The sequence below is a fragment of the Syngnathus scovelli genome, chromosome 17 (assembly GCF_024217435.2).
Source record: "Syngnathus scovelli strain Florida chromosome 17, RoL_Ssco_1.2, whole genome shotgun sequence".
NCBI classification, from domain to species: domain Eukaryota; kingdom Metazoa; phylum Chordata; class Actinopteri; order Syngnathiformes; family Syngnathidae; genus Syngnathus; species Syngnathus scovelli.
The window spans coordinates 5,037,118-5,063,829 of NC_090863.1; the positions used below are offsets into that span (position 1 = coordinate 5,037,118).

General features: G+C 47.7%; 1 protein-coding gene across 3 annotated transcripts in view; it reads left to right on the forward strand.

The window, feature by feature from the left end:
• Positions 1-26,712, forward strand: part of LOC125984482 (laminin subunit alpha-3) — a 40,513-nt gene that overhangs the window by 7,169 nt on the left and 6,632 nt on the right. For 2 of the 3 annotated variants that reach the window (XM_049746375.2, XM_049746377.2), the window contains exons 3-57: positions 123-240; positions 448-566; positions 654-824; positions 995-1,095; positions 1,451-1,566; positions 2,212-2,330; positions 2,588-2,678; positions 3,226-3,357; positions 3,729-3,779; positions 3,861-3,911; positions 12,605-12,739; positions 12,812-12,946; positions 13,026-13,078; positions 13,500-13,599; positions 14,008-14,060; positions 14,184-14,289; positions 14,355-14,454; positions 14,532-14,688; positions 15,491-15,629; positions 16,088-16,230; positions 16,299-16,402; positions 16,489-16,645; positions 16,728-16,891; positions 16,952-17,060; positions 17,133-17,230; positions 17,507-17,681; positions 17,756-17,882; positions 17,961-18,109; positions 18,204-18,319; positions 18,472-18,683; positions 18,746-18,950; positions 19,019-19,163; positions 19,224-19,364; positions 19,444-19,605; positions 19,721-19,822; positions 19,887-19,970; positions 20,077-20,307; positions 22,032-22,145; positions 22,572-22,690; positions 22,768-22,848; positions 22,941-23,041; positions 23,136-23,189; positions 23,269-23,420; positions 23,833-23,943; positions 24,020-24,131; positions 24,198-24,365; positions 24,492-24,688; positions 24,826-24,942; positions 25,165-25,319; positions 25,397-25,538; positions 25,630-25,729; positions 25,818-25,934; positions 26,006-26,176; positions 26,238-26,389; positions 26,494-26,688. In XM_049746375.2, the coding sequence (XP_049602332.1) occupies positions 123-240; positions 448-566; positions 654-824; positions 995-1,095; positions 1,451-1,566; positions 2,212-2,330; positions 2,588-2,678; positions 3,226-3,357; positions 3,729-3,779; positions 3,861-3,911; positions 12,605-12,739; positions 12,812-12,946; positions 13,026-13,078; positions 13,500-13,599; positions 14,008-14,060; positions 14,184-14,289; positions 14,355-14,454; positions 14,532-14,688; positions 15,491-15,629; positions 16,088-16,230; positions 16,299-16,402; positions 16,489-16,645; positions 16,728-16,891; positions 16,952-17,060; positions 17,133-17,230; positions 17,507-17,681; positions 17,756-17,882; positions 17,961-18,109; positions 18,204-18,319; positions 18,472-18,683; positions 18,746-18,950; positions 19,019-19,163; positions 19,224-19,364; positions 19,444-19,605; positions 19,721-19,822; positions 19,887-19,970; positions 20,077-20,307; positions 22,032-22,145; positions 22,572-22,690; positions 22,768-22,848; positions 22,941-23,041; positions 23,136-23,189; positions 23,269-23,420; positions 23,833-23,943; positions 24,020-24,131; positions 24,198-24,365; positions 24,492-24,688; positions 24,826-24,942; positions 25,165-25,319; positions 25,397-25,538; positions 25,630-25,729; positions 25,818-25,934; positions 26,006-26,176; positions 26,238-26,389; positions 26,494-26,688 (7,029 nt within the window). The remainder of the gene's footprint in view (positions 1-122; positions 241-447; positions 567-653; positions 825-994; positions 1,096-1,450; positions 1,567-2,211; positions 2,331-2,587; positions 2,679-3,225; positions 3,358-3,728; positions 3,780-3,860; positions 3,912-12,604; positions 12,740-12,811; positions 12,947-13,025; positions 13,079-13,499; positions 13,600-14,007; positions 14,061-14,183; positions 14,290-14,354; positions 14,455-14,531; positions 14,689-15,490; positions 15,630-16,087; positions 16,231-16,298; positions 16,403-16,488; positions 16,646-16,727; positions 16,892-16,951; positions 17,061-17,132; positions 17,231-17,506; positions 17,682-17,755; positions 17,883-17,960; positions 18,110-18,203; positions 18,320-18,471; positions 18,684-18,745; positions 18,951-19,018; positions 19,164-19,223; positions 19,365-19,443; positions 19,606-19,720; positions 19,823-19,886; positions 19,971-20,076; positions 20,308-22,031; positions 22,146-22,571; positions 22,691-22,767; positions 22,849-22,940; positions 23,042-23,135; positions 23,190-23,268; positions 23,421-23,832; positions 23,944-24,019; positions 24,132-24,197; positions 24,366-24,491; positions 24,689-24,825; positions 24,943-25,164; positions 25,320-25,396; positions 25,539-25,629; positions 25,730-25,817; positions 25,935-26,005; positions 26,177-26,237; positions 26,390-26,493; positions 26,689-26,712) is intronic. The other variant, XM_049746376.2, reaches the window with a different exon arrangement.

Consider the following 26,712-nt stretch of genomic DNA (forward strand, 5'->3'; position numbering starts at 1 on the left):
AAAGCTTACCGCTGTATCCTCTGTAATTATGTCGCCGCCAATAAAGTTTATAAATATGTCGCCACAGGAAGCTGCAGCAGGTTGTTCTCCTTGTAACCAAATTTTATTTTCATGTTTTGTAGCTGTTTCACGTCGCTTACGTCATCATCAAGTTTGCTAATTCGCCTCGACCCGACCTGTGGGTGCTGGAACGTTCCGTGGACAACGGGAAGACCTTTACCCCCTGGCAGTATTTTGCGCGTAAGTTGTCAAATACAAATCATAATCAATAGAAAAGCAGCAAAATGTTTTCCGTGTCGCCATCAAACATCAATTGATGTAAAAATATGTAAAGTATGTGTTTAACCGCACACGGTCCAATCTCCTTTTGTTAAGGCAAAAGAAACAAAGATGCAACTGCAAAGATTAAAATTCATTGCACACATTTTTTTTTTTTGGGGTGTGCAGATTCAAAACGAGAGTGCATTGAAAGGTTTGGAAAACAACCCAATGCTCGCCTGGTTAACGACGACGATCAGCTCTGCACCACACATTATTCCAGAATCGTCCCTTTGGAGAATGGAGAGGTAAATAAAGCAACATCTCCTCAAATTTAGTAATCAAGATGATGATTACTATTTTGGGTGTGCTGAAAAATAATTTGTGATGTCCAGATTGTGGTGTCCTTGATCAACGGTCGACCCGGTTCCAGAGATTTCACTCGCTCGCCGTTGCTTCAGGATTTCACCCGGGCGACCAACGTTCGCCTGCAATTCCTGCGAACCAACACGCTGCTGGGCCACCTCATCTCCAAGGCCCAGCAAGATCCCACCGTCACACGACGGGTGAGGCCTGAACTGGACTTCATACCTTTTCCTGAATTTTGCCACATTGTATTGAAATGTGTTGACAGGACTGTAGCGAGTCAGCCCGTGAACTTTTCCATGACACGTGTGATTAACTCCTGTTGCCGAGCGACCAAGCCAAATGCTTTAAATGAGATTTTTGTTTTCAGTACTTCTACAGTATCAAGGACATCAGCATCGGCGGGCGCTGCGTGTGTCACGGCCACGCCCAGGCGTGCGAGGCAGCTCGCGACCCGGAGAAGCCAAACAAGTACGTCATCCACTGCACCTCCAGCGGCTCTTCTCCCGAGATTGTCAAACGTTAACTTCCTCCGCTGTCTGCATTTACTCATTAACCGAGGTTTGCTACAGTGGAGGCTTTCTTCCTGCCTGCCTGCTTTTACCTCATATGTTTGTTTCCGGACAAGGCCCGATTGTTTGCTGCACCGATGATTGACATTGTAAACAAATGGTGACATGTCAACGGCAATCTTAAATCGCTAAAATGGGAGGCACAACTTCCGATTGTTAACGCAAATGGAATGAAAGTCAAGTAGCATGAAAGATCATTTAACTTGCTGATTCATTTTGATCGTTATTATCTTGTCGTTCCACGTGTCACCAAGGCTCCAGTGCGAGTGCCGACACAACACCTGCGGCGAGTCATGTGACCGCTGCTGTCCGGGTTTCAGCCAGAAGCGGTGGCGCGCCGCCACCGTCGACAGCGCCAATGAGTGTCAGCGTAAGTGCGCGACATGCCATTTGACTGTGTTGCACTCAAAGCCCAAGTGTCCACTTGCTGCTGTTGTGGATGCCCCGATATGGTATCACTCAGCGCCTCCTTGAGAGCGGGGAGGGCATTCCTCATATGGCCAGCATGCCAAAGAGTTCAGAGGGGTTCAGGCATATCCATTTTTTTCATTTTACAACTTACCTATTTGTTAAATGTCAGAGATTTAGCTACTCCGAAAGATGCTACTACAAGATGGTGGCAAAACCTAGCCTAAATAGCAAAGTAGTAATTGTTGTCAAGGACGTAATGTACTGGATGTGCAAGTGACCGAGAGGCTAAGATGTTTGAATGTTGGAAAGACCAAAGTTTAGCCTGGGTTGACATGGTGAGTCTTTGCATGTTTTTGCACTGTTTTCATCATTTAATTATTATTTTTCAAATTTGCGTCTGTGTCAAGGTGTGTTAAAAAGAGGCCAAGCTCTCTATGCATTATCACTGCTAAAACCGGAAGAGGACCTGCAGCTTTGTTTGGATTTGATTGTTTCTCGTGATGTTTAACAAGCTCTTTTCTATCGAGCTTAAGAACCGTGATGTGACTTTTGCTGGGGCATATAGATACATTTTATGTGTGTCGGGGGGGGGTTTCCTCCTCAGCCTGCCAGTGCTTTGCTCACGCCGCCGACTGTTATTACGACCCAGAGGTGGAAGCCAGAGGAGCAAGTTTAGACATCTCCGGCGGCTACAGCGGAGGAGGCGTGTGCATTAACTGCCAGGTATGAAGCGCTCATCAAGTCTCAACTGATTCCTATGTGTGTTATTGGAGAGGAAGTATACTGTATATACAGTCTGACCTCAACTGATCCTATTTCCGACCCTCCCCACTGCACACTCACTCAATATTAACTGCACCTGCAAAACTCAATGAGATCAACACAACAACGCTCAGTTTTTAGTCCAGCTTACATTTGATCATTTTGAATTATTGTGTTTATCATAACTCTTCTGACCAACCACCTATTTGTCATTTTAGCACAACACTGCTGGAGTGAACTGTGAGCGATGCATTAACGGCTACTTCAGACCTTACGGAGTGGCCCCCGACTCACCCACTGGATGTATACGTAAGTGATATTTTATATTGGGAGACTTTCTTTAGCCGCTGAACACAACGAGACTTGGTGCAAAACAAATGAGGCAACAGGTGGCGATGTGCAAGCGTGGGCAGGGAGCTGATTGGATAAAAAAAAAAACACAATGGCCGCATATGTGTGTGTGTGTGTGTGTGTGTGTGTGTGTGTGTGTGCGCGCGTGTGTGTGTGTGTGTGTGCGTGTGTGTGTGTGTGTGTGTGTGTGTGTGTGTGTGTGTGTGTGTGAAGGGGGATTTAAAGCAGGACTATTCGTGGCGCGTTGTCTTGCTGTACTCTGTCGCGCTCGCTTCTTGTATGAAAAAGGAAATATGAATGGATAAAGTCGTTATTTATAGAAATGTAAGGCATTGCTCTCAAGTGGGCCTCTTGTTTACATTTCTCAGCTCCTCCTCATAGGAATTGCCTCTCTAAAGTGGAGGATTTAAGTCAGGGCTGGGAAATTGTTGACATTTAACCTACTGTGCAATTTTATAAAAAAGGACTCAAAATTAAAAATGTCTTAGAAATGAATTGTGTGCAGCCTGTAGGTGCGATGAGCGGACCGCGGCAGGCTGTGAAATGGGTTCCGGGAGGTGCGTCTGCAAAGTGCAATTTGCGGGAGAAAAGTGCCAGCGCTGCGCAGAAGGACATTTTCACTACCCTCACTGCATTCGTAAGTTCTTCTCCGATGCTGAAAGTAAGACACCGATTGTGTCATGCAACTTGGCGGGAGCTGAGCGAGTGACAAGCTCGTTCCAGCTTTTCTTTTCTGTCAGCCTTGAGGGGTGACAAAAGCAAATGTTGAAGATGTCAACTTTTAGGCTGACACGTCTCACATTCTGCATGCTTGAGCAGCAGAGACACATTCGACACACAAGTAGCATTTCCTCATCTTATCACCTCCTTTAAGTCTGCCAGAGCGGAAAGATAAGCTCGGAGTATTTTTTTTCTTTCTTTCCAGGGTCCCTTTGAGTGGGAAAAAAAGGAGTAGGTTAAAATGGTAAAAATTGAAAATCTTTTTTTCTGTGTATGGCGACTTTTCAGGTTATCCCGCGTATCACACAACCACAAAATCCCCTGCAGGACCCACTGCAGGTGAGTTGGCATCACGTCAATGATATTAAAAAAATACTGTGATACAAATATTCTAAAGCTATTTTTTCCCCCCCCTCTAAGGAGTGCCCACTGGCTGCCCTGTGGGTTTTTTCGGCTCAATCACTTGTCAGCGTGAGTATGATTACTGTACAAATATATAAATGTGCGTCACGACCTTGTCCAAGAGAATTCCCCGTCATCAGGTCAGATGATAATGCAACAAAAGTAACAACTCAACAACAACCAAACTGTGACCTTGAAGAGCCAACTTTGATAGTGAATATTAGCAGGCCATCCGAGATACGACCCATGCTGTGTTAGCACTAGCGTCAATGCTAACGCTGTGATTTTACGAGGTTAAGTGTTAGGTTACGGATTCTAGTTATTGATCTGACTCCAAATTGCGATCAACACTTAACACATAAATTGCTATGTCCTAATCCACACACTGGCGCACCTAACAATTTTGCAAGTTCGTTCTGTCAAAGAGAAGACCAGTAGATCAATCAGACCAAATTTACCAATTATTTATTCCTGACAAAGCGCACTAATACAGGCCTGGGTCCCGGGTCCCTCACACTAAAACTCGTGCGTTTTTGTGACCACCAAAAGACGACACATTCTTCCGGGTTGCCCAGTTTTAAAGAAACACAATATGAATATTAAAGCATGCAAAATATTGTGAGATGATTGGTCGATGGCCATCTCCTCCCCGGTCCAGGTGTCGCTGAGGTCAGACAGTTGGGTTTTTCCCTCGTAGGCCGGTCTCATAGACGTGCTGTTGTTCTTGTTCCTAACCGACCTTGAGATGATCTCCTCCGGTACTCCCTATCCGGGCCTATTCCACAACACTTTGAAGAAAACAAGTTCATGCAGTTTGTCTGCACATTCCTCGCCCCCCACCAATCCACACGTGCACTCTAATACTAGATATTATATTAATATGATTATAAGTTTAACACAAACTTAAAAAATATGTTTGCAAACTCCCAAAAGCACATTTCCCTTTATTCCCTCTCATGACCTCATTTATGAGGTCATCACCCGTTACCCTAGCAAACAGCTACCAGCGCGCTGTCGATCCTTCCTTCCCCCCGCTGCTCATGTTGAGTCACCAGGGCATATTGGCCCATCGGTGGCAACGGGCCAACGGTTTTCTCGATCAACCGGACAGTGAGTGACCTAATACATGGAATACAACAACAATCGCATAAAATCATAATTGTAATAAAAATAGCTACAGCAACAAGCACAGACATGATGAGGCCTTTCCAGCTTCCGAACGTTTTCATCCAATCAGACCAAATATCGGTGTGTACGCCTGAATGATCTTTCATCTTTTTGTTCAGTGTCCTCAGTCCTTCCAACGCCCTGGTCAGTCGGCCTCCTGGTGCCGTGTTGTTTGGGATGAAAGTACAACATGCATCACCAAACATTCCACACACACCATGTTCCTTAGCTAATAGCATGTCCAACGCAATTCTATTTTGGAACGCCATTAACGACGTTGCAGCCAATTGTTCATGAACTGCGGCGAATGATTCAGCTGTATAATTACCCAGCCGTTGGACATTGTAATGAACGTAATTAATACGGTCTACATTTTTATTGGGGGTGATCCATAGGAAGATACTTTCGAATCCCGAGGACACTTGATTAACGAGTTTATACTTATCTGGCACACCCCGGGGCACTCCTATAGTGTCAATATATGTTGGATCGTCGTCGCTCAACCACGGGGGCAAAATGTCTCTTTTGGCTCGCTTCAGGAGCCCCGCCAGTGGGGACTCCAGGTTCCAATTGAGATTCTGTATTTCAATGGGGACAACCACCACAGGCATTATCAACGACACGAGGGCACAGATACCTGATGCATTCTTCGGCAAGCGATCCTATAATTTGTCATCTCCACACCACAACCAGATGTCACTGGTCTTCCTCTGCTCCTTCCATCATTGCTGGGTGAATTCTGGCATGTCCTGTTAAAGCTTGAAAGCAAGTGAATTTGGAAAAAAAACTTTGTATATCACAATTACAAATTGAAACCTACTCACCCATTTCTATTTTACCACTCCCCCCTTTTGACACATTCACCCAATGTGTCATTACGTATCAAAAGGAACCTGCAAAGCGTCCCCTCTCATCACCACACTCATTGTAGCCAGGCCCGCGGAACCTCTAGTTACCATCTGGGCCCCGGGACCATCACCCCAAGTCCTTGAAACTTGACTGTCCACCACACACACTCGGCAACACAAACAAAAATCATCGCACTCCTGTCAGTGAGCTTATAGCCCGGCTGACAGTGGACATTTGTACACACAAAAACTGACATCAAGTATCAAAATTAAAACAGTCATAAAATGAATCCTGGCGCCCGCGGATCATGTCCTGAAAACCACGTTATCAACAAGTTCATCATAAAAAACAAAAGGGCAAGGGTTAACATATTCATGTAAATCCAACACAAACTTTCCACGAATGCAATCGACAACCTGCAAGAATGAAAACAAGTTACGCAAGCAACGCGCAATCCGCTCCTTGGCTGGTGGCTGATGCTGCAAAAAAAAAAAAAAAAAATCAAGTCACACAGAAAAACAAAGCAGAGCGTGCTATTGTCGCAAACACGTTCAAGCGTCAAACAATTGGTCACTGTCCACCTAGTCCGTCACCCCGTCGGGTGAGCTCAATGTCGTCACACGTCAAATCGTCCAAAGTCTTGCTGTTCGATACTAGTTCTGTCTTGTCTGACCATATCACTGAAATGGGCCTTCTCCATCACATCGTTTTGTTGTCGATGGTGCCCCTGATTTGATCATTGAGCCATGGTTCCGGTCAGAACTCATCATTTACCAGTTCCAGACCCTCCAGTCTGTACCACCCCTTCAGGTGAGAGGAATTTTATCCTCAATTGCAAACACATCACCCCAACTTCAGACCTCTCTGGCCAATCATACTGCGCACACACAGTCATAGATGATCACATGCGCACACACCCATCCACACACTCGCAGACACACACATCCGTCTCTATCACTCAGCTCTCCTCCCACACTAAGCAAAGTTAGTATGTTAGTGTGCAGGCAAACATTGACTCCTAATAGTAACTCTTCACATTTGGACATACTTGTCAACATGACCTATTGTAAAATCTCCAATTCAATTTTCCATAAACTCGCCCATCAGATTCATCGCAAATTGTCATATATGTCTATCTGGGGGGGAGACGACTGTGGGACCCGCGTGTCAGGGGAGCCTCCATAACCTCAGATTGCTCCTACAAACTCGATCTCTATTAATTATCCTAATTAAATTCAATAAAGATGGGTCCGACTATTCCCTCTGGATTTTTACATCATCATTTGGCTCTCCCCCTTTTTCCTGTTGTCTAGCTCAAATATGTTTCTCAGTCTGCTTCTCTTTATTGCCCCTCTTGGCGAGTCTAACTCGCCCCTTTTTCTCTTCCTAAAAATCCTGCCTGTCACACCATCCAGCACCTCTCCCTAGAATGGGCAGTTTTTAATGTAATTTACGTCATTGCTGTCCAGATCTTCTATCCTCAATCTCCCTTGCTGTCAATCCCTGTTAAAATGCCAAAATGCCCCTGTTCCTCTTGACCGAATCCACTTTAGTCCAAATGTCCTATTCTAAAATGTATCTAACTCGACTTCTACTTCTTAAGCCTGACGAGCCAAAATATCAGATCTCGCTCTTGTTTCTTACCGTTTTAGCTTATTTGTTTTATCCAAATCTGTTCAATCTCTGACTATGATGCTTTTCTCTGTAGCTCTACGCATTATTCAATTTTTATCAAATCTCCTCAGTTCTGTCAAACTCAGTGCACAATGAAGCTCCTGTCCACCTTGACCCGAGCTCCACCCAGTTTGGTAACGCCACAGCAAGGAGTGCGATTTGGCCGTCGGACACTTCCAACACCCCTGCGTCCCAGAGGCCACACAGAGTGTCTTCCATGCCTTGGTCCGCCTCTTTCGGCCAACGATATTGAGGCCGTTTGATAGGCTGCGTCTCATCCATTTGGAGATCAATAGGGGCCACCGAATGACAAAACCCGACATCAAATGGACCCTGGGACCAAAGTGTGTCGGGCAAGGCCGCCAGCATTACTTCAGCGTCCTCATGATCAGTTAACTCCCTACCGTGTGTGCGGGACACCATAATCTCCTCCAGCAATCCTGTGTCTGCCATGGGTTGTTTAATTTGGTATGCATTCTGAGACTCAGACCAGTACAAATTAGGAATGTGAGTTTTCCGCCAATCAGTCTGTTGCAACAACTGCTTGACCATTGAGCCCAATTGTCTGGCCTCGTGTCCTGGGGCAAGAGCCAGCGAAATGTGTGGCACCCCTTTCTCTGTCATTTTGAACCACTGCATTTGTTCATATGTCAATTCAGTTGCCGCTGCGACTCCCTCTTTACCAATCAAAATGCACGATGAAGTTAAATCCCACATGTGCCCTTCAATTTCTTCAAACAAATCCCGATATACATCATCACTTTTTCGGTCATAAAATAGAGTGCAATGCAAAGGATCAACAGGTGGGTGGTATGGCGCCAGTGAGCAGATCCAGGCTTCCACAGTAGGTAGGTCGAGAACACACCGCCACCAGCAGGGGTCTCTGGCTCCAGCCTGGCCCAGTAGATGGTTGCAGTTTCTGCTTCTGCCGGTAGGGGCGCCATCAGCCACTGACCATGTTGTTGTAGCTGCTGTGAGCACTGGATGCTGATGCCATCTGGAAATTGAATAATCACTCCCTTTGGCCCACACAGAATTCTGGCTTGAACGGCTGACAGCAAGTCCCTTCCCATCAAATTGATCGGAGTGTCTTTGGAATGGATGTATTTGTACCACAGTCTACACCCTGTCCGGGTGATCACAGTTTCAAGTGGTTTGGTAAAAGGCAGAGTACGTGGTTGTCCCGAGAAGCCGACTAAAGTTGTTGTTTTCTTTGACAGTGAGGATACAGGAAGGGCAGTGTTTATTGATGAATAAGTTGCTCCTGTGTCCACCAGCATCTTCACAGGTTTTTCTTTCCACTGTCACATGAAGCATTGGCTCCGCCGGGCCACTGCTTTCCTGGCTCCCTGGGCAGCCCTATTCAAATTGTCCACACCAGAGATCATCATGTTGGTAGTACTGACCTCCGTGCGTTTGTGGGCGGGTGGCTCCGCGCGGTCGATACTGTGGGCATTCTTTTGCCCAGTGGTCGGTTTCGCCGCAGATGAAACATGCGTTGGGCGAATGGGGTTTGTATGCTGCCCTCCCCGGGTAAGCAAGTGCACTCCCTCTGTATCCGCCCCGGAACTGGCCCCTTCCGCGCCCCACCACCTGAAGAGCCTGTGACATTTGCATTTCCTTTTTCTGTGATTTAGACTGTTTAGCTTCACCATGCATTTTTGCCAACTGTAATTTCAACAACTGTTTAGATAATGCGTCTGTCTCGTTTTCAACTTTAGCTTGTGACTCAGTGAACATTCTGCAGTGATGCAAAAAATGACGTTTAAATCGTTCTTCGGCACAAACCAGAATGTCAGGATCTGACATTAGCTGCTTCTTCACATCTGGCGGAAGTCCATCCAGCAGCGCCGTTCGGAAGAGCACCTCTGCCTCGTGCGTGAGAGCCGGATGTCGACCTGTGGTTTCAATCCAACTCTCCACACATGTTACATAATGTTGTGCAGGTGACATTTTCACATCATAAGGAAACATAGTGGGGGCCAGATCGGTGGGTTGTGGGAAAGTCAATTTAATGTTTTCAAACAGGGGCGCTGCTACTTGTGGCAAGGGCACCTCCCTCCCCAGTCTCGCTGTGCCTGCTGCTTCCTCAGTTGCCTGCAGTTGCACCAGGGAGCATGCTCCTGCCAACATCTGGCGCATGTCACCGAGTGTACAGCTCTGCCCACTCATCAGAGCCAAAAATTTGTTCAGCCACACCTTGCCTCCTCTGTGAAGTGGGGGCATATTTTCCATTATCGTGGTCACATCACGGAGCACCATGGGCTCGTAGTGCTGACCGCCCGATGTGGTCACCAGCGGACACATCAATTCATTTTTCTGCACCTCGGCCTGTGTCATCTGTCCCTGACCACTCCGCAAATTATATTTTCTCCGTGTCTCTCTCTCTCTCTCTCTCTCTCTCTCTCTCTTTCTCTCTCTCTCTGTTGCCCATTTTAACATCTGCGCTTCCTGTCTACGCTGCTCATCGGCTTGATCAATTTTCTTTTTTAGCTCCTCATTCTCGGCAGTAAGTCTATGCCAGCTTTCTCCTTTTGTCACATTGGACGGTTGAGGGCTCGGACCGGGGGTGGAGGTGTCCACGCGGGATGTGTCCACGCGGGATGTGTCCCCCTCCCGGGCCCGTCGCCTCTCTTTATTTACTGCTTGTTCAATCAACTGTACAATACTCTGATCCGCCCTTTCGCCTTCGCCCTCGACATCCACTACCATCCTACCACCCAACGTCACCACCGGATCCATTACTCCGGGGTCGCCGTACGGCGGCGGTCCAACATAGCTCACTCCGAGTTTCGGGGCACTCGGGTGTGTCACATCATGCAAAGATGGATAAATGCCCTTGTATTCATTTCTTTCCTTGTCTATTTTCACCGCTTTCTCTACCCTTCTTTCTCATGCTCTTGTTAGCCTGCCATTGTCCAAATCAAAAATGTTTTTTTCTTTTAACTGTCTTTCTTTTGAACCTCTAAATCGCTCGTGTTGCTAACCTAACCTAACCTTAAAGAAAGGACAAACAGATTACTCCCAATAGCTCCTCATTATTTACGAGTTAGCCCCCCTTTCTTGAACATTCTCTGATCCATGCCGTCTTCCTCCTCACACTGTGTGGATGCAGCACACAGGGTGTGCACATAAACGCACACACCGAGCGCGCACACAACCGCACGTACACACACACACACACACACACACACACGCATACGCACGCACGCACGCACGCACGCACAATCCATCTCTCATGTAGCTTCTTTGCCACTTTCTATCGGTCAATACCACTCACAATTTGCGCTTCCACATCAGCATATACATTCCTTCAATCTCACTGCTTCAAACATTCACTGAGAAACTCACACTGTCCCTGCCCCGCCCGGGCTATAGCACCCCCCGTGCGAGAGGGTCGCGGCATCAATGTTGACTGGTTACAGGCTGGCCATTTCCTGCAACAATCATGATGCCGGCCCACCGCCCGCGCGAGCATAGCACAGGCCCACGCATACAGCCCAGACCCGCGACTACGCGCGAGTGCAGGCTCGCCCATCAGTCTCAACCTCTCAAAGGGCAGGCCAACTTTGCTGTTGCGCCCTTCACCATGTTCACATTCGACATCTTTCAATGTCTTCTACACAACATTTGTTGTCTCTTATTCTCATCCTATCAAGCCACCGTTCTAGTAACTTTCTGTCACACACCTTATTTTCTCTACTGCCACACCTTGCTCATCTTAGTTTCTCTAACCAACTTAACTTAAACACACCATTCTTCCATAGAACACACATCACTCACACACACTCATATACACACCCACTCATGAGGATCCTCTGCGCGCACACTCTCTCTCCCCCCAATTTGGTTCATTTTGGATGTTTTAGCGGTCTGATCTCTCACAGGAGGAACTGTTACCACCGGATATTTTTTGAGGAGGCCTCACTTCCCCTCGGGGATCTCTTTATTAACCCCAGCTATTTGAATACGATCGTCACCGCACCCTTGTCCGCCACGACGAAGCACTAGGTCCCTGACCTATCAGTAGTACGCGTAAGTCCCTGACTTTACCGTACACGTTACACACGTAAGTTCCAAACTTATTCACCGTATGTATCTTAACTTCATGCACACCTTATTTGATCTGAACGACAGTCTCCTCTTAAATTTCCTCTTTCAATTTGCAGCATTTTGACTTATAGTAACAGGTATTCTGCTTACCTTATCGGTGATGAGCTCAGGGTTTAGGAAACGTCGTACCAGCTCAACGTTGTGCGCTTATTCCAAACGGTTCGCCGACCGGGAGACAGTGTCCCTGACACTGTCCGGTGTCTTGGCTAAAGACCACGAGTTGTCAATTACCCTTCTCTTGACATCACGTCCGCGGTCACCAAGAAATTGTTAGGTTACGGATTCTAGTTATTGATCTGACTCCAAATTGCGATCAACACTTAACACATAAATTGCTATGTCCTAATCCACACACTGGCGCACCTAACAATTTTGCAAGTTCGTTCTGTCAAAGAGAAGACCAGTAGATCAATCAGACCAAATTTACCAATTATTTATTCCTGACAAAGCGCACTAATACAGGCCTGGGTCCCGGGTCCCTCACACTAAAACTCGTGCGTTTTTGTGACCACCAAAAGACGACACATTCTTCCGGGTTGCCCAGTTTTAAAGAAACACAATATGAATATTAAAGCATGCAAAATATTGTGAGATGATTGGTCGATGGCCATCTCCTCCCCGGTCCAGGTGTCGCTGAGGTCAGACAGTTGGGTTTTTCCCTCGTAGGCCGGTCTCATAGACGTGCTGTTGTTCTTGTTCCTAACCGACCTTGAGATGATCTCCTCCGGTACTCCCTATCCGGGCCTATTCCACAACACTTTGAAGAAAACAAGTTCATGCAGTTTGTCTGCACATTCCTCGCCCCCCACCAATCCACACGTGCACTCTAATACTAGATATTATATTAATATGATTATAAGTTTAACACAAACTTAAAAAATATGTTTGCAAACTCCCAAAAGCACATTTCCCTTTATTAAGCAATTAGGTTTCTAACTCGGGATTTCTCCTCTCTCTAGCGTGTCTCTGCAACGGGGCCGGCGTGGCTGAGAGCGTCTGCAGTGCCGGCGGTCAGTGTATTTGCCTCCCCAATTACGGGGGCGAGGGCTGCGAGCAATGTGCGCCAGGCTACTACGGGTACCCGGAATGCGCTGGTGAGTTGTGTCACAATCTCCCCCTCCTCGAAAGTGTTTTGGGCTGACTATATCAGGCCTTCATTCTTCCAGCCTGCCAGTGTTCCCTGGAAGGCTCATACGGCAGCTTGTGCAACCCGCTGTCAGGTCAGTGTGTGTGTCTGCCCGGGGTGGTGGGCCAGCAGTGTGACCATTGCGCTTCGGGACGCAAGTTCCCTTCGTGTTCAGGTAACAAACGCCACCAAAAAATATCTGCTGTTTTGTTTTTTGGGTGGTTGGAGATTTATTCATCACTTTGTGCCTCCAGCTTCCATCAGTCAATGCAATCCGGATGGGACAGAGCGCACAGAACCTCAAACGGTAAAAAGATTATGAACTGAGCGGGGTACACATTTAATTTTTTTTCATATTGTTTATGTCAGTGCCCTATAACCGCACAAGTGGGTCACTCTCAGAATTTACACTGCTCAATCCAGTTCTTTGACTGCTTAGTGTTTTTTTTTTTGGGCAACGATAACGCAGCTGTGTTGCCAAATCTGCCTCCAGCAAACGAGGAAGTGCCCTTTTTCCTCCTTAAAGCGTAATTAAAATGAAGGAAAAGAGACTTCCTGCCCTTTTGAAAGGAAGCAAAACAAGAAATGAAAGCCACGTTTTGCTACCTTCGCCTTCACCATTTCTAATGTGTGGAAGAAAGAGAAGCTGAAGATTGAAATCATGATCAAATATATCTATTTTTAAAAAACAACCTTTTCTAGATTGTGGCCTCCCTCCTTTATTTCAGGGTTTCTGCCGCTGCCGAGTCAACACGGAGGGTGCATTATGCGACAAGTGCAAGGCTCTTCACTGGAACCTGGCAGCCGACAACGTATACGGCTGTGAAGGTAACTTTCCAAAGCCCCCCGATTTCAACCAGCTTCCAGCCAGCCATCTTGGAGATGGTTATTATGTAAAAAGACTTGAGTTTGGCATGGAAGCAAGTTGAAATGAAAAAGAAAGGTCTGGGCCTCCTGCTTTACTTGGATACTTTTACTACTTACAAGAATGTGACCTCTACAACAAGAAGGGAAGAAAAGAAAAAAAAGTTTTTAATATCTAAAGAATGCCTCTGCTGGATATTTATGGGGATGTTTTGATTTCACTCGGCTGACTTTAAAGGTCCCGGTGAGCTTTTGAGCGCTTGCTCTTCACCCATGAAAGTATCCTGCAATCAGAGTCTATTCAGCACATAACCATCCCCTCTTTCTTTCTTTCCTTTCTTTTTTTTTTTTTTTTTTTTAATTTAATTCCAGGGTGCAGGTGTGAAGTCAAAGGGACACTAAGTGGTGTTGGAGACTGTGAGCAGGTAGTGAATTTGAGACTCATGTGGTTTTGTTAAAATTGTTGTCAATTACTTTTTGATTTCCGTCTTGTGTCTACAATATGTTAATCGAATCGGCGTGCCTATTTTTTTTTTAAATTTGTGCAGAGAAATGGTCAGTGCCGCTGCAAGCCTCGTGTGGGCGGGCGTACGTGCGACTCCTGCCACGACGGCTACTTCCTGTTGCAGAAAAAGAATTATTTCGGCTGCCAAGGTGAATCCATGTGGTTGTTCTTCTTGACCCAAAAATCATTCTAATCATATTTGAATCCCTTGCAGGTTGTGAGTGCGACGTAGGTGGCGCTATCAACGCGACTTGCGACACGGCGTCCGGCCAATGCCGTTGCCGTAGCAACGTAGACGGCCTGAAATGCACACAGTAGGACTTGTCCAAACATTTTACCAAGATTGTTGCATTGTTGTGGTTTTATTTCAAGCTGCTGCGTTTCCTCTCAGACCAGCGCCGAGTTTTTATTTCCCCGACTTGCATCAGTTCAAGTTTGAAGTGGAGGAGGGCACGGCACCAAACGGCAGGCCTGTTCGTTTCGCTTACGACCCGCAAGAGTTCCCAGAGTTCAGCTGGAGAGGTTATGCTGAGCTGTCCCCTGCACAGGTGAGGACGCATTCCAAATAATAATACAGTTCAAAATATTCATATAATTTATTATTTTACTGTCATCATTTGTTTATCTCATCCAAAAATACAAATTAAATAATACTGTATAGTGTTTTCAAATATGAGCCCTTGTGAGTGAGTCATTCCCCGAAATGGTTGCTACGAGATGGCGGCAAATCACTACGTTTGACTCAATGAAGCTCCTCAACTCACTTCACCATAGGGCCTTGGCGACAAAGTAATACTTGTACGTCTCATTAAAGTTAGCAAAAACCACACTGGCGGTATCTTAAACATTTCCTGTACATTTCTCCATACTAAATGCCTTACCTCGTCCTCCTTTTACTCTTCTGCTCTTCAGATATCCATGTGATGTTTTCTATCCACCTCTTCTTCCTAAACATTTCAATCTTATGCAATTTCTGTAGCTTCCTCTCAGCTCTTCTGCAGCAATTTCTTGAGCTGTGTCTTTTCAGCCAGAGGTGATCCTTTCCCTTCCACTCGGCTTTCCCGCTACTTTCCACATTGTAATGCGCTACGCCACCCCCCGGTATAACGGAAGGGCCACACGATTAAGAGCGAGGGTCACAGTGGCGGATGAAGCCGGCTCGCAGCGGTGCTGCGACTGTAAGTGGAGGCCCTCGCTTCGTTTGCCTTTTTTTTTTTTTCCTCCGCCATCTTGCCGTGTGTTGATTAACCCTCGTGTGATTGCGCAATTGCTTTGCCCCCTTAACCCCCGCCAAAGCGGATCCCATGTCTGATCCAGTCAGTTTTTTTTTCATTTTTATTATCCCCGCAGAGTGAAGTCAGAGTTGTAGTGCATGTTGAGCTGAAAGATGCCAGGCACAACTTATTCCGCGTGGTGCTGCGATTCACTAACCCCAGCCGTGCCGGTGTGAGTGGTAGCGTCCAGGCGGCCAATTACAGAAGCCGTGTGGGTAAGTCAGCCTCTGGAGAGTGAAATCCCACATGAAAACAAAATCAGAGGTTCTCAGTCGGTTTCACTCGGGACCCACATTTTCCCAAGGTCGTGAAGGCTCCGTTTGCACAGAATTCCACTACTTGAGGCACGCAGAGCAAATATAGCACTTCTTGTAAGATATCACATTTTTAAAGCCAAAGAGCACATTATTACGGAATCTAAGAATCACGTTGTCATTTATAAGAAATAAAAATAAAGAAAATGGAATTGACAATACCCATACGTCTACAATGAAGCCACAAAATTACAATGACTGTCCTGTGCAGAGTTGGCACCAAGCCGATTTTGGGTCCCGACCCACTAGTTGAGAATCACTGATTGAAACGAACGCATCATGGAAGCCTTTTGACTTTTTTTTTTTAAAGATTGACTCAAATGTCTCGTTAAATGTCTCTCACATGTGTGCGCCTGCAGCATCACATCAGAGTAAGGAAGTGATTTTCCCTGAAAGTCGGCACCCATCGTTCCTCACCGTGCCCGGAGACGGGTTTGCTGAGCCCTTTGCTTTGACGCCCGGCAACTGGATCATCCGCATCATAGCGCCCGGGGTTCTCCTTGTGAGTTGCCTCAACACATGCATCCATCTCTGATTAAAACAATAACAAAAGTATCTTTTGCTCTTCAGGACTATTTGGTCCTGCTGCCTCAGGATTACTACGAGGCCCCGCTGTTGCACAAGGAGATCACAGAGCCGTGCACATACGTGCCCACGCAGCAAAGGGATAAAAAGTAATTTTGTATTTTCTTTGTTTCAAGTCAGAGAGGCACGCGGCATTTTTTCGGGCTTTACTTTGACTGTCCATTATGTCTGGCAGCTGTTTGCTGTTCAAGCACGCGGCCATGGATGCCTTCGGCTGGGCTTTGGGCTCGCAGGGAAGCCTCTCGAGTCGGAGGGGCCGCAAGAGGAGGCAAGCCCCCGTGCGACGGCCCACCCCGGATCACCCTGACATGGCCTTTCTGCATGGCACACAGGTGACGCAAGAGAAATGCATTATACCACTTTCATGCTTCCAACTGTAGTGTTGCTCATATTGTGTGCCTTCCTACCATGCAGTCTCAGCTGCAGCTCAGTCTGCCTGTTGCTCATCCCGGTCCTCACGCTCTCATCCTGGAGTATGCCAGCCAGGTGGACAGTGTCCAGAATGTCAACATCCTGGTGGGTGTCCAGCAGGGTGGACAGATTCGTGCCAGAGCCAACGTTTACAGCTGTGACTACAGGTGAGTCCTGCAAACGGCCAGCTTTATTTGCAAATGTTTCATCACCAAATTTTTGTGTAGCTTTTTGTGCCGGAGCGTGGCATTGGACAGCAAGAACCAGGTGGCTATGCTGCAGCTGGCTCACAGGGCACAGCTTCTCCTGCAGATATCCACAGCTTCCTTCTTACTGGTGAGAAAGGTCTTTGCGAGACGGACGTCTGGCTTTCTGAAGATGCTGAGTCAACCATGCGTTTGTGTGCAGCACAAAGTGTACGCTGTTCCTGCTAAGGAGTTCTCCATGGAGTATGTGGAGGCCAAAGTGCTTTGCGTCTCCACTCACGGTCGCTTCACTGAAGACAGGTAGATGTACTCAATTGCAGCATTTGGCGTGCTGCCTTATTTACTAATAGAGGCTTACGATAGGTCAAGAGAAAAGTTCACAATAGGTCAGTTGCTCACAGTATGGTACAAGTGAGTACCAGTCGTGGCACGCAGGCGCCCTCTAGTGTTAGGATGGGCAATTTAAATGCTGGACAGGGCCCAGAATTTGAAATATGGACAAAATAAATGTGAAAAATGCCTTCTGGCACTAAATTTTACTTTAAAATCTCAACCATCACATGTTTGTGGTTTTAGTCAGCACTGCCTTGTGAGCCACTTGAACAAGCCTTCGCCGGGCTGGATTTTGCACGCGGCCCGTGACGGGGAACTCAGCGCCGCCCGCCATCAAGGAGACAACGCAGACTGGCGGCAGAGACGACAGTCCGACTTATCCCGTCACGGTGACAAGATTCTCCTCAAATACCCTCAGGTATCACAGAATCTCACCTCGGCGCCTTGGTTGGGTCACATCGAGTCATTTTAAAAGTCTTTCCGTCCATTCAGACGGAGATAAGCTTCACCCCCAAGGTGCCCCTCCCTGGCAGATATGTGCTCGTTGTGGATTATCGCCAGCCGGAGCACGTTACCTTTCCCGTGGAAGTCCGAGTGGACACCGGCTATAAGTGGAAGGGTACGTTCAGCTACCAGTGAAGCCTGCTTTTCTTCTCTCATCACTTCCTGAACTGTGTAGCCCGTGCTTTCCTCACAGGTTCCATCAACGTGACGTTCTGCCCCTCGGTGTCTGGCTGCAGAGACGTGCTGGTCGCTGACGGCCGCACCGTCCTCGACTTTTCCCAGCAATCTTGGCAGCTGCCAAGAATCTCTGTGATTGTTCCTCCTCGCAAGACTCTCATTCTGGTCAGTGTTTTTTTTTTTTTTTCTCATCCAGTTTTTATTGTGCTTGGTGTTCTTGAGATTTATTTCCTGTTCTTTTCTCTACTCTTGTGTATAGGATCATATATTGCTGGTTCCTGAGAGTCGTTACAGCCCAGACGTCCTGAGAGAGAAGCCTCTGGATAAGTCCGCACTTTTTATCCAGCAGTGCCGAGGAGAAGGCTTCTTCATTGAGTAGGTGCTCATTTTAAATCCGCCGCTCTTTGAAGGATTTCAAACTTGCTATCCTGAACTCTTCTTTCTGAAACAACAAGCCTGAAATTGAAATTGAACATAAAACCCGACCGCAGCGGCGATGTAAAAGTCTTGCTTGCTTGTCTCCTCAGCCCCAGAACATCTTCCCAATTCTGCAGAGACTCTGCTCGCTCTCTGGTGGCATTTTACAACGACGGGGCTCTGCCTTGCGAATGTGACCAGTCTGGATCCACCGGATCTGCGTGTGACCCAGTCGGGGGACAATGTCCCTGCAGACCTCACGTCATCGGTCGGAGGTGTACAAAGTGCACCACGGGCTACTTTGGCTTCCCCTACTGCAGACGTGAGTGGAAGGCAAACTTGCACAACATCCACCGGCGCATATTGCAATGTCTTCCTCCGCAGCGTGCGAGTGCGGCCGCCGGCTGTGCGACGAGGTGACGGGCCGCTGCTTATGCCCGCCTCAGACCGTCAGGCCGGCCTGCGACGTGTGTCGGAACCAGACGTTCAGTTATCATCCCCTGCTGGGCTGCCAGGGCTGCGACTGCTCCGGGAACGGCCTGCGAGATAACGCCTGGCCCGGCTGCCACCACGTCACCGGACAGTGCAGGTGAACGTTCGTCTTGTGGCCTTTTCTTCCTTCGCTTAGCAACTACCTGACCGTGTGTGTGTGTGTAGCTGCAAGCCCAGGGTTGGCGGGCGCCAGTGTGATCGCTGCGCCGCGGGTTATTACCGCTTTCCCGATTGCGTCCCCTGCGACTGCGAGCAAGGCGGGGTCACGCCCGACGTGTGTCACCCCGACACCGGGATGTGTCTTTGCAAGGTACGCCGAATACGCCAAATTGTCTGCTTGCCTGTTTACCCTCTCTGTGTATGTCTGTAGAAAAATGTAGCCGGTGTCAGGTGCGACACATGTCGGGACGGCTCCTTCTACTTTGACCCGTCCGACCCTAACGGGTGCACCGGCTGCTTCTGCTTCGGAGCCACCGACAAGTGTCACAGCTCCAGAAAACGCAGGGGCAAGGTCGGCGTCGTGTGCACAATTGCAGGCAAACACGAACGTCAAATGACATCAGTCGTTATCTCACTCACCGTTTTTTTAGTTTGTGGACATGCGCGGATGGAGGTTGGAACGTTCCGACCGCCGAGAGATTCCGTCCGTGTTGAACGTGGCCAGTAACACGGCGGTGGCGGACATTCAGGAGCTTCCGTCTTCCATTCAAGCTCTGCACTGGGTGGCGCCGGCCTCGTACCAGGGAGACAGGGTGAGTCCGAGACTTAAGAAGCTTCATCAAAATACACTTAAAGAAGAATGAGTCATTGTTTTTTTTCCATCTTCTTATTTGGTACAGGCTAATGGCTGTATTTTTGTCCTCCCAGGTTTCATCTTATGGTGGTTTCCTCACCTACCAGTCTAAATCCTTTGGCATTCCCAGTGAGGGAATGATTCTGATAGACACAACACCTGATGTCCTACTGATTGTAAGTCAACCTGTTTTCTGTCAGTATTGTTGTTTTAATAAACATTTTCATGTTTTGGTTCTAGAGTAAGGACATGACACTGGTCCATTTTGCTCTAAAAGTCCAGTTGCCAGACAGACTGTATCAAGGCCGAGTCCAGATTGTTGAGGTAAACAAATCAAAACAGCTCACAGCTTGTCAGACTACGTTTAGATTCATATTAGATCCTGCTTTGTTATTCTTTTGTCCACCTGCTTTTTTTCTGTTGTCCACAGGGAAACTGGCGCCATGCTGGCACCAACAGGCCCGTGTCCAGAGAAGAGCTGATGATGGTTCTGGCAGGTCTGGCGCGTCTGGAGATCCGAGCCTTGTATTTTACGCAGAGCCAGCGGCTCAGTCTGGGCCAGGTGGGCTTAGAGGAAGCCACCGATACGGGGACGGGGGGTCCTGGGAACACCGTGGAGGTCTGCTCCTGCCCTCCTCAGTTTGCCGGAGACTCCTGCCAGGTGAGTGGAATTTGTCAATTTGATCTTGAGCAATTCCACTGCCTGTGCCGCCATCCCCATAGCAGCACTGAGAAAGAACGGGGAGGATCACCTTCTCAGGTGTGAAATAGCGTGGTGTCATCTCGCTGGGGAGGGACCGCCTCTACTAAGGTTGTCCCGACACGCCCGGAATAAACGTAACACCCTTCTGCCCTGGGGGCCAAAGTCTTCAGCTGAAGACTTGGGCGGAATGTACCGCTAGGAAATAACTGGCCGGCCAAAATGGCGTGCCCTCGGGCTATGACGGGACGGCGATGCACAATCACGCAGACATAATATTAGCTGTTATAAAGCCGGGATCGCTGCCATGGCTGCTGAAAAAAAGACCCCCCCATACACACATTCCATCTAGTCTCTGGAACTCTTTGTTGAGATTCAGTGTTTGTTTTCCACCTCCGCTTATAAGAGCAGTACAGTGAGATAGTGGTTCGCGTGTTTGCAACACTGTCGAGTGGTCGTGGGTTTGAACCCTTAAGCGATGGATGGAAATTACACATGAGGCAAGCTTGGATTTGGTAAAGGAAGTTGAGTCTACAAGTGGAGAAATCTCACCTGACCTCACAGTTACTCATAAACTAGAGCGATTTTTATTGTGTATGCACTCAATCCCCTACAGTTTAAGTGTGTGTGTGTGTGTGTCAAAGTCCAGCAGACACACCTCAACAATGTTTGTGTGTGTTTGTTTTCACGCTATGATTCAGGTGTGAGTCGACTGTCTGAGGGTGTCTGACACAACTGTAAAACACACACACAGTCACATACACACACACACACACACACACACACACACACACACACACACACACACACACACACACACACACACACACACACACACACACTAATCGCGTCTTTGTAAATTTGCCAGACCCTTTATAGGCAAAAATCAACAATTCTATGTCTATGCTTTATATAATATTACAAATTGGATTATTTGCTGATATCTCACAATGTTCACTGCTCTCATCTTATCAGATGGTATTCAGCCATATTTGTGTGTGTGTGTGTGTTTGTGTGTGTGTGTGTATGAAGTGAAAAAGGAATGAGAGCGCACCTTAACAACGGCATGTGCGTGCTTGTGCCTCTGCCTCCGTACAGTCAGTCGGAGATGGGGCGTGTCCTCATTGTCAGTGTGGGTGGTTTAAGAGGCCGAAGCAGGGGAAAGTGGAGCGTTATTTCACACGGACTCAACATCGGCAATAATGTCAGATAGCTCGATGGCCCGACACCGGCACTCCGGTGGGCTTTTTCTCAGGATCGTGCTGTTGGGGTCTCTGATGGCGCTGTGCTGGGCCGGCAACAGGCCCCGACAGGGAGGGGCGACTCGACCCAGACACAGCAAACATGTTGGCAGATTGAGGTTGAGACCGCAGGCGGATCAGTGGTTGGTGTATCCCAGCTTAAACGGGCAAGAGAGCGACGGGGTACATGTGGTCGGCTTTCCTTCTTTCAACAACGACTTGGCCAGGAATCGAATTGAGGTAAAGGGTTGCTCTCTAGGTGTGTTTGTTCATCTGGGGAGGAAGGGGCAAAGGCCGCGCTCCGGGCACTTTAGATTTGCTCGTTCTTTGAAGGGCGTCTCGAGAGATTTGACGGAATTGTGCTACAAGAAGAAATATATATTGGATGAATTCAAAGTCTCAAGTGGGCTGTTATATTTTTTTGTTCTCTTTTTTTCATTGTAGACATGCGCCGCCGGACACTTTCGAGATGGCAACGGGCCATTTCTGGGTCGCTGTGTGCCGTGCAATTGTAACGGTCTGGCAGAGCAGTGCGAGGACTGGACCGGGAAGTGTCTGGTGAGCTCGCGCTACTCAAATACTCCATTACAGTTCATGCTCCAATCACAAGCCATTTTAAAAAGGACCTGACAAAAAAAATACACTTTGACAGTCTATCTCGTGTTTCCCCCATTTTATTTATTTTTTTAATCACCACAAAAGTTTGCTATGGCGTGGTGCTTTTCTCCTTGTCATTATTCTCCTTGAAGGGAGGATGAGTCTGTACACATTTGAACATCTCAATCATCTCCATTACGTTATGGTCATGCAAGACCGGGCCTGCGTTGCCGCGTGTGCGCCGCCCTTGCAGAGACATCAAACGCATTCTCTACTACAAGTCGACGCTCTTCTTGGAGTGTGTGTGTGTGCGTGGACGAAAAGACTTGATGGTCCGCTTGCAAAGTGCATACCCAAAAGTCCAATTTTGTCCTCTGTCTGTCTCAGAATTGTCAATACAACACAGCTGGAGACAGATGTGAATACTGCAGAGAGGGTTACTATGGTAACGCGGCTCAGAGGACGTGCAAGCTGTGTCCCTGCCCTTTCAGTACGGCCACAAACAGGTGACTTAAGACAAACCAAAACAAAGAAACAGAACTAGATGTTATCTAGTTACACAACTCACACGTTACATTTTTAGCTTTGCGGTCGCTTGCCGAGAGATCTTCGGCGACTTCCAGTGCATTTGCAGGACGGGATACACCGGAGAAAAATGCGAAAAGTAAGTGCAAATCCACAATACAGTGGAAATTTCAAACGTCATTTCTTCTCTGCTAGGATGGATTTCCACTTTTTTATTTCTGTTTGTTACAGGTGCGCTCCTGGGTTCTATGGTGACCCGCTAATTCCGGGGGGAAGCTGTCGCCTTTGTAATTGTGGCGGAAACGGCAACACCTGTGATCCTAGTACCGGAGGTGACATCATCCATTAAATAATATATTCAAATGTATCTTCATCTTTAGGGTTTTATTCATTTGGCATTTAATAATATGTTTTGAATTACTGCAGTTTGCAAGAACACACTGGAACCCGGAGACACAAACACAGAAGACCGCTGCTTCGGTGAGTCAACGAGAAAAAAAAGAAAAGAAAAGAGTCTTAGGGTTAGTTTTTGAAACGCTCTCTTGTTTTTGTTTTTTAGAGTGTGACAATTGCGCTCAGACTCTACTGAAAGATTTGGATATGCTGGACATCCAACTGCTACGGATAAAAATTCAGATGGACAACGCCTCCGCCAGCGCCTCCTCCCAGGAAAGGCTCAGGAAGCTGGAGCGAGCCGTTACGGACACCAAGGTAACCATGCTGGATCTCGGGAATCCCGATGCCTCACCTTGTCGTGGCTTCGTTCTATGCTGACACTCATGCTTACGTGGCAAATGCCGGTGGGCAGGGATGGGTGTGCTCATTCAAACGTTTCAGATGGGATCACTGATAAGGAGTCATCAGGCTTTTTTGTCTCACACTGTGCCTCAACTTGATTTGGAAACATTCCCCAAAAATTAACAAGACATATTCTTGACATTTTCACATTTATATGAAGTTTATGCTACTTACAAATCATATTTTGACGACGTGGCAGTAAAACAGGGCCAAAATCCAAAGGTCAGACAGTGAGGCAGGGCAACAATCTACTTGAGTTGAAGAATTTTTTTATTTTTATTTTGTGTTATATCAAAATATAAATATACATTTTTGTTTTTGGCAGAATCTGGTGATCAAATACAGCACCTCTGTCAACGGTCAAAGTTCCAGGCTCAAACAACTGAAAGACGACATGTTGACTCTTTCCGACGACATTGGCTCTCTTCAAGACAAGGTCATTATTATTTATTTTTTTATTTAGGATGAAATCCATCCATTGAGTGTAATGTGTGACTTTGATTCACGTTCAGGCTGACCAGACAGCTATAGATGCTGACAAAGCAGTTCTAGGGGTTGAAAAAAGCCACAAGCGGGCTCAGGATATGGACCAAGCCATTCAAGACATGCTCAAGAAAATCCAAGGTAAAGTCGATGAGACGCCGTTGGCTGAAGATGAGCGACCTTCATTCGTCCTCTTGGTGCTTTCAGCTATGCTGGAGCAGCTGAAGGACGCCGGCTCCAGCGGGGGAACGCAGCCTGGCGAGAATGCCAAGAAGATGCTGGAGGACGCCCAGCGCATGGTGAAGGAAATGGAGAACAGGAACTTCACGCCACAGAAGACCGCCGCCGATAAGGAAAGGGAGGAGGCCAGGAAACGTAAGACGTAGTACCTTTAACGCTTGGACAGCATGAAGACCTCATTCAAGCTTTCCGCATCCGAGTGCATTGTCATCAAAGCGTAGGATTGATCAATTAACTTGTCTAAACTGCTCCTTTCTTCAGTCCTGGACTACATCAAGAACGACATGAGTAAACAGCTGGACCAGAACGTCGCCTCGGCAACAAAGTTGAAAGAGGAGCTGAAGGACTACGACGCCAAACTGAAGGAGCTGGACACGGCTCTGCAGGACGCCACGGAGCTGGTGAAGAAAGCCAACGTCCAGAACGGACTCAACGCTCAGGCTCTCCCCGCGCTGAGGGTAAAACTAAACGCATGCGCTCTATAAGCGTGAGAACTGAAGATCAAGTGCAGCTCAGAAAGAAAGAAAAAAAAAAAAACATCTGATGAAATCTAAATCGTTGATTTGTCAGATGTACCTAATGTTTTGACCCACAGGATCGCATCAACAACCTAAAGAAGGAGCGCAAGATTGTCAAGGAGCAGGTGACCATGGCGGCGAACGAGCTGAAGAAAATAGAAGATTTAGTCCAAGGGCTTTCCAACAACAAAACGGTGCGCAAGCTTGAACACTACACTCCTACTGAACACCCCGAGGACTCAAAACACCAGAAGAATTTGGCAAATATTATTACTCTATTATGATAAACGAGGCGATGGAATTGAGATAGCTGTCACGTCCTAACATGCCGTCCCCGCAGATAAAGATTGCTGCGTCTCGTCCTTGTTGCTGAGGTGAGGTCACTGGAATTCTGAAAATATGCTTTGCTTTGCCAGGTGTACGAAAAGTTGGCCGCTGAGCTGGATGGCGGCAAGACCGATTTGACCAAGAAAGTCAATGAGATGTCCAAAGTGGCAGCCAAGGAGGACGTCGTGGAAGCGGCCGAGGACCACGCCGAGAATCTCAAGAAGCTGTCCAAGGAACTGGAGGAGTACGTTGGCAACGACGGCTAACGAGACGGCGACTTTGCCAACTCCACCGACACTCTGAACTCTTGTGTCTTTGCAGTGCCGTGAAGACTGCAAGCGATCGCCCAGAGGTACGTAACGCTAACGACGCCATCAATGCCTACAAGAATATCACGGACGCCGTCCAAGCCGCAGAAGCCGCCGCCAACCAAGCCAAAGAAGCCGCCAACAGCGCCTTGACCGTAAGATTCTTCTTTACCCCCCCCAAAAAATGATCACAAATTTGCCATCACAAATACCTTGTAATATGTATCATGAATGTTTGTTTTATAGAATGTAAAAAACCAAAAACTGGCAGAAAGGGCCAAAGACCTGAATGAGAATGGCGTCGAACTGGTGCAGAATGCAGAAGAAGCACAAAATGTCTTGGATGGTAATCACCTCTTCTTTTTCACTTTCTCTCACTTACACAAGCGCGCACGCACACACGCACTCACATCTTCTTCCTTTTTCTTTCCCAGATGCTGCCAGGGAAATTCCTGACATCAAGCGGCGCCTGAAGAATGGCGAGGACAAAAAGAATGATCTTGAGGCTGAGCTTCAGAATGCACGAACGCAGCTGAATGACATTAGAAGAGGTAGTGTGCCACAGGGATTGCCACGTCTGCAGGATTGTGCAGGAACCTCCAACCCCTTTTCTTCCCCTCAGATGACATTGTGGATATGATCGACGAGGCCAAGAGGAAGGCCGCTTTGGCCAACGGCTCGGCCAGCGACACCATGGACAAGCTGGACGCCATCAGGAAAGAAATGGCAAAGATCAACGTCGGCCCCGGGGATTCCAACCTCGGCGGCGCGTTGGACGACGTGGAGCAAACAGGTGAGAAGACCAAAGAAGACCAAAGAAAGTCCCTGTCATGCAATTTGTCAACCGTTTTCAGTGAGGAACTTGTTGAAAAGCATCCCGACGCTGAGCGACAAGATCACGGAGATGGAGACCTTGACCTCGCAGTTTACGCAACTGAACAACATCTCATACAACGTCAAGAAACTGAAGGAGCTCATCAACAAAGCACGCGACGCCGCTAACAGGGTGACGGCCCGCTCTTTGTCAAGCATCATGCGCAGTGGCGGAGCTACGTGGTGCCCATGGCGGGTAAAGTTCTTCTCCTAACGATTTTCCGTGCCTTCCCCCAGATTACCATCCCGATGAAGTTCAACGGCAACAGCCACGTGCAGTTGCATCCCCCCAAGAACCTGGAGGAACTGAAGGCCTACACCGATTTGACCCTGTCCCTGCAGAGGCCCGAGGGCAGGGGCGATGGAAGACGCAGACGCAGGCAGGCGGCAGACAAAGGAGACATGTTTGTGATGTACCTTGGCAACAAAGATGTGAGTCTGGGAAGGGAGGGAGGG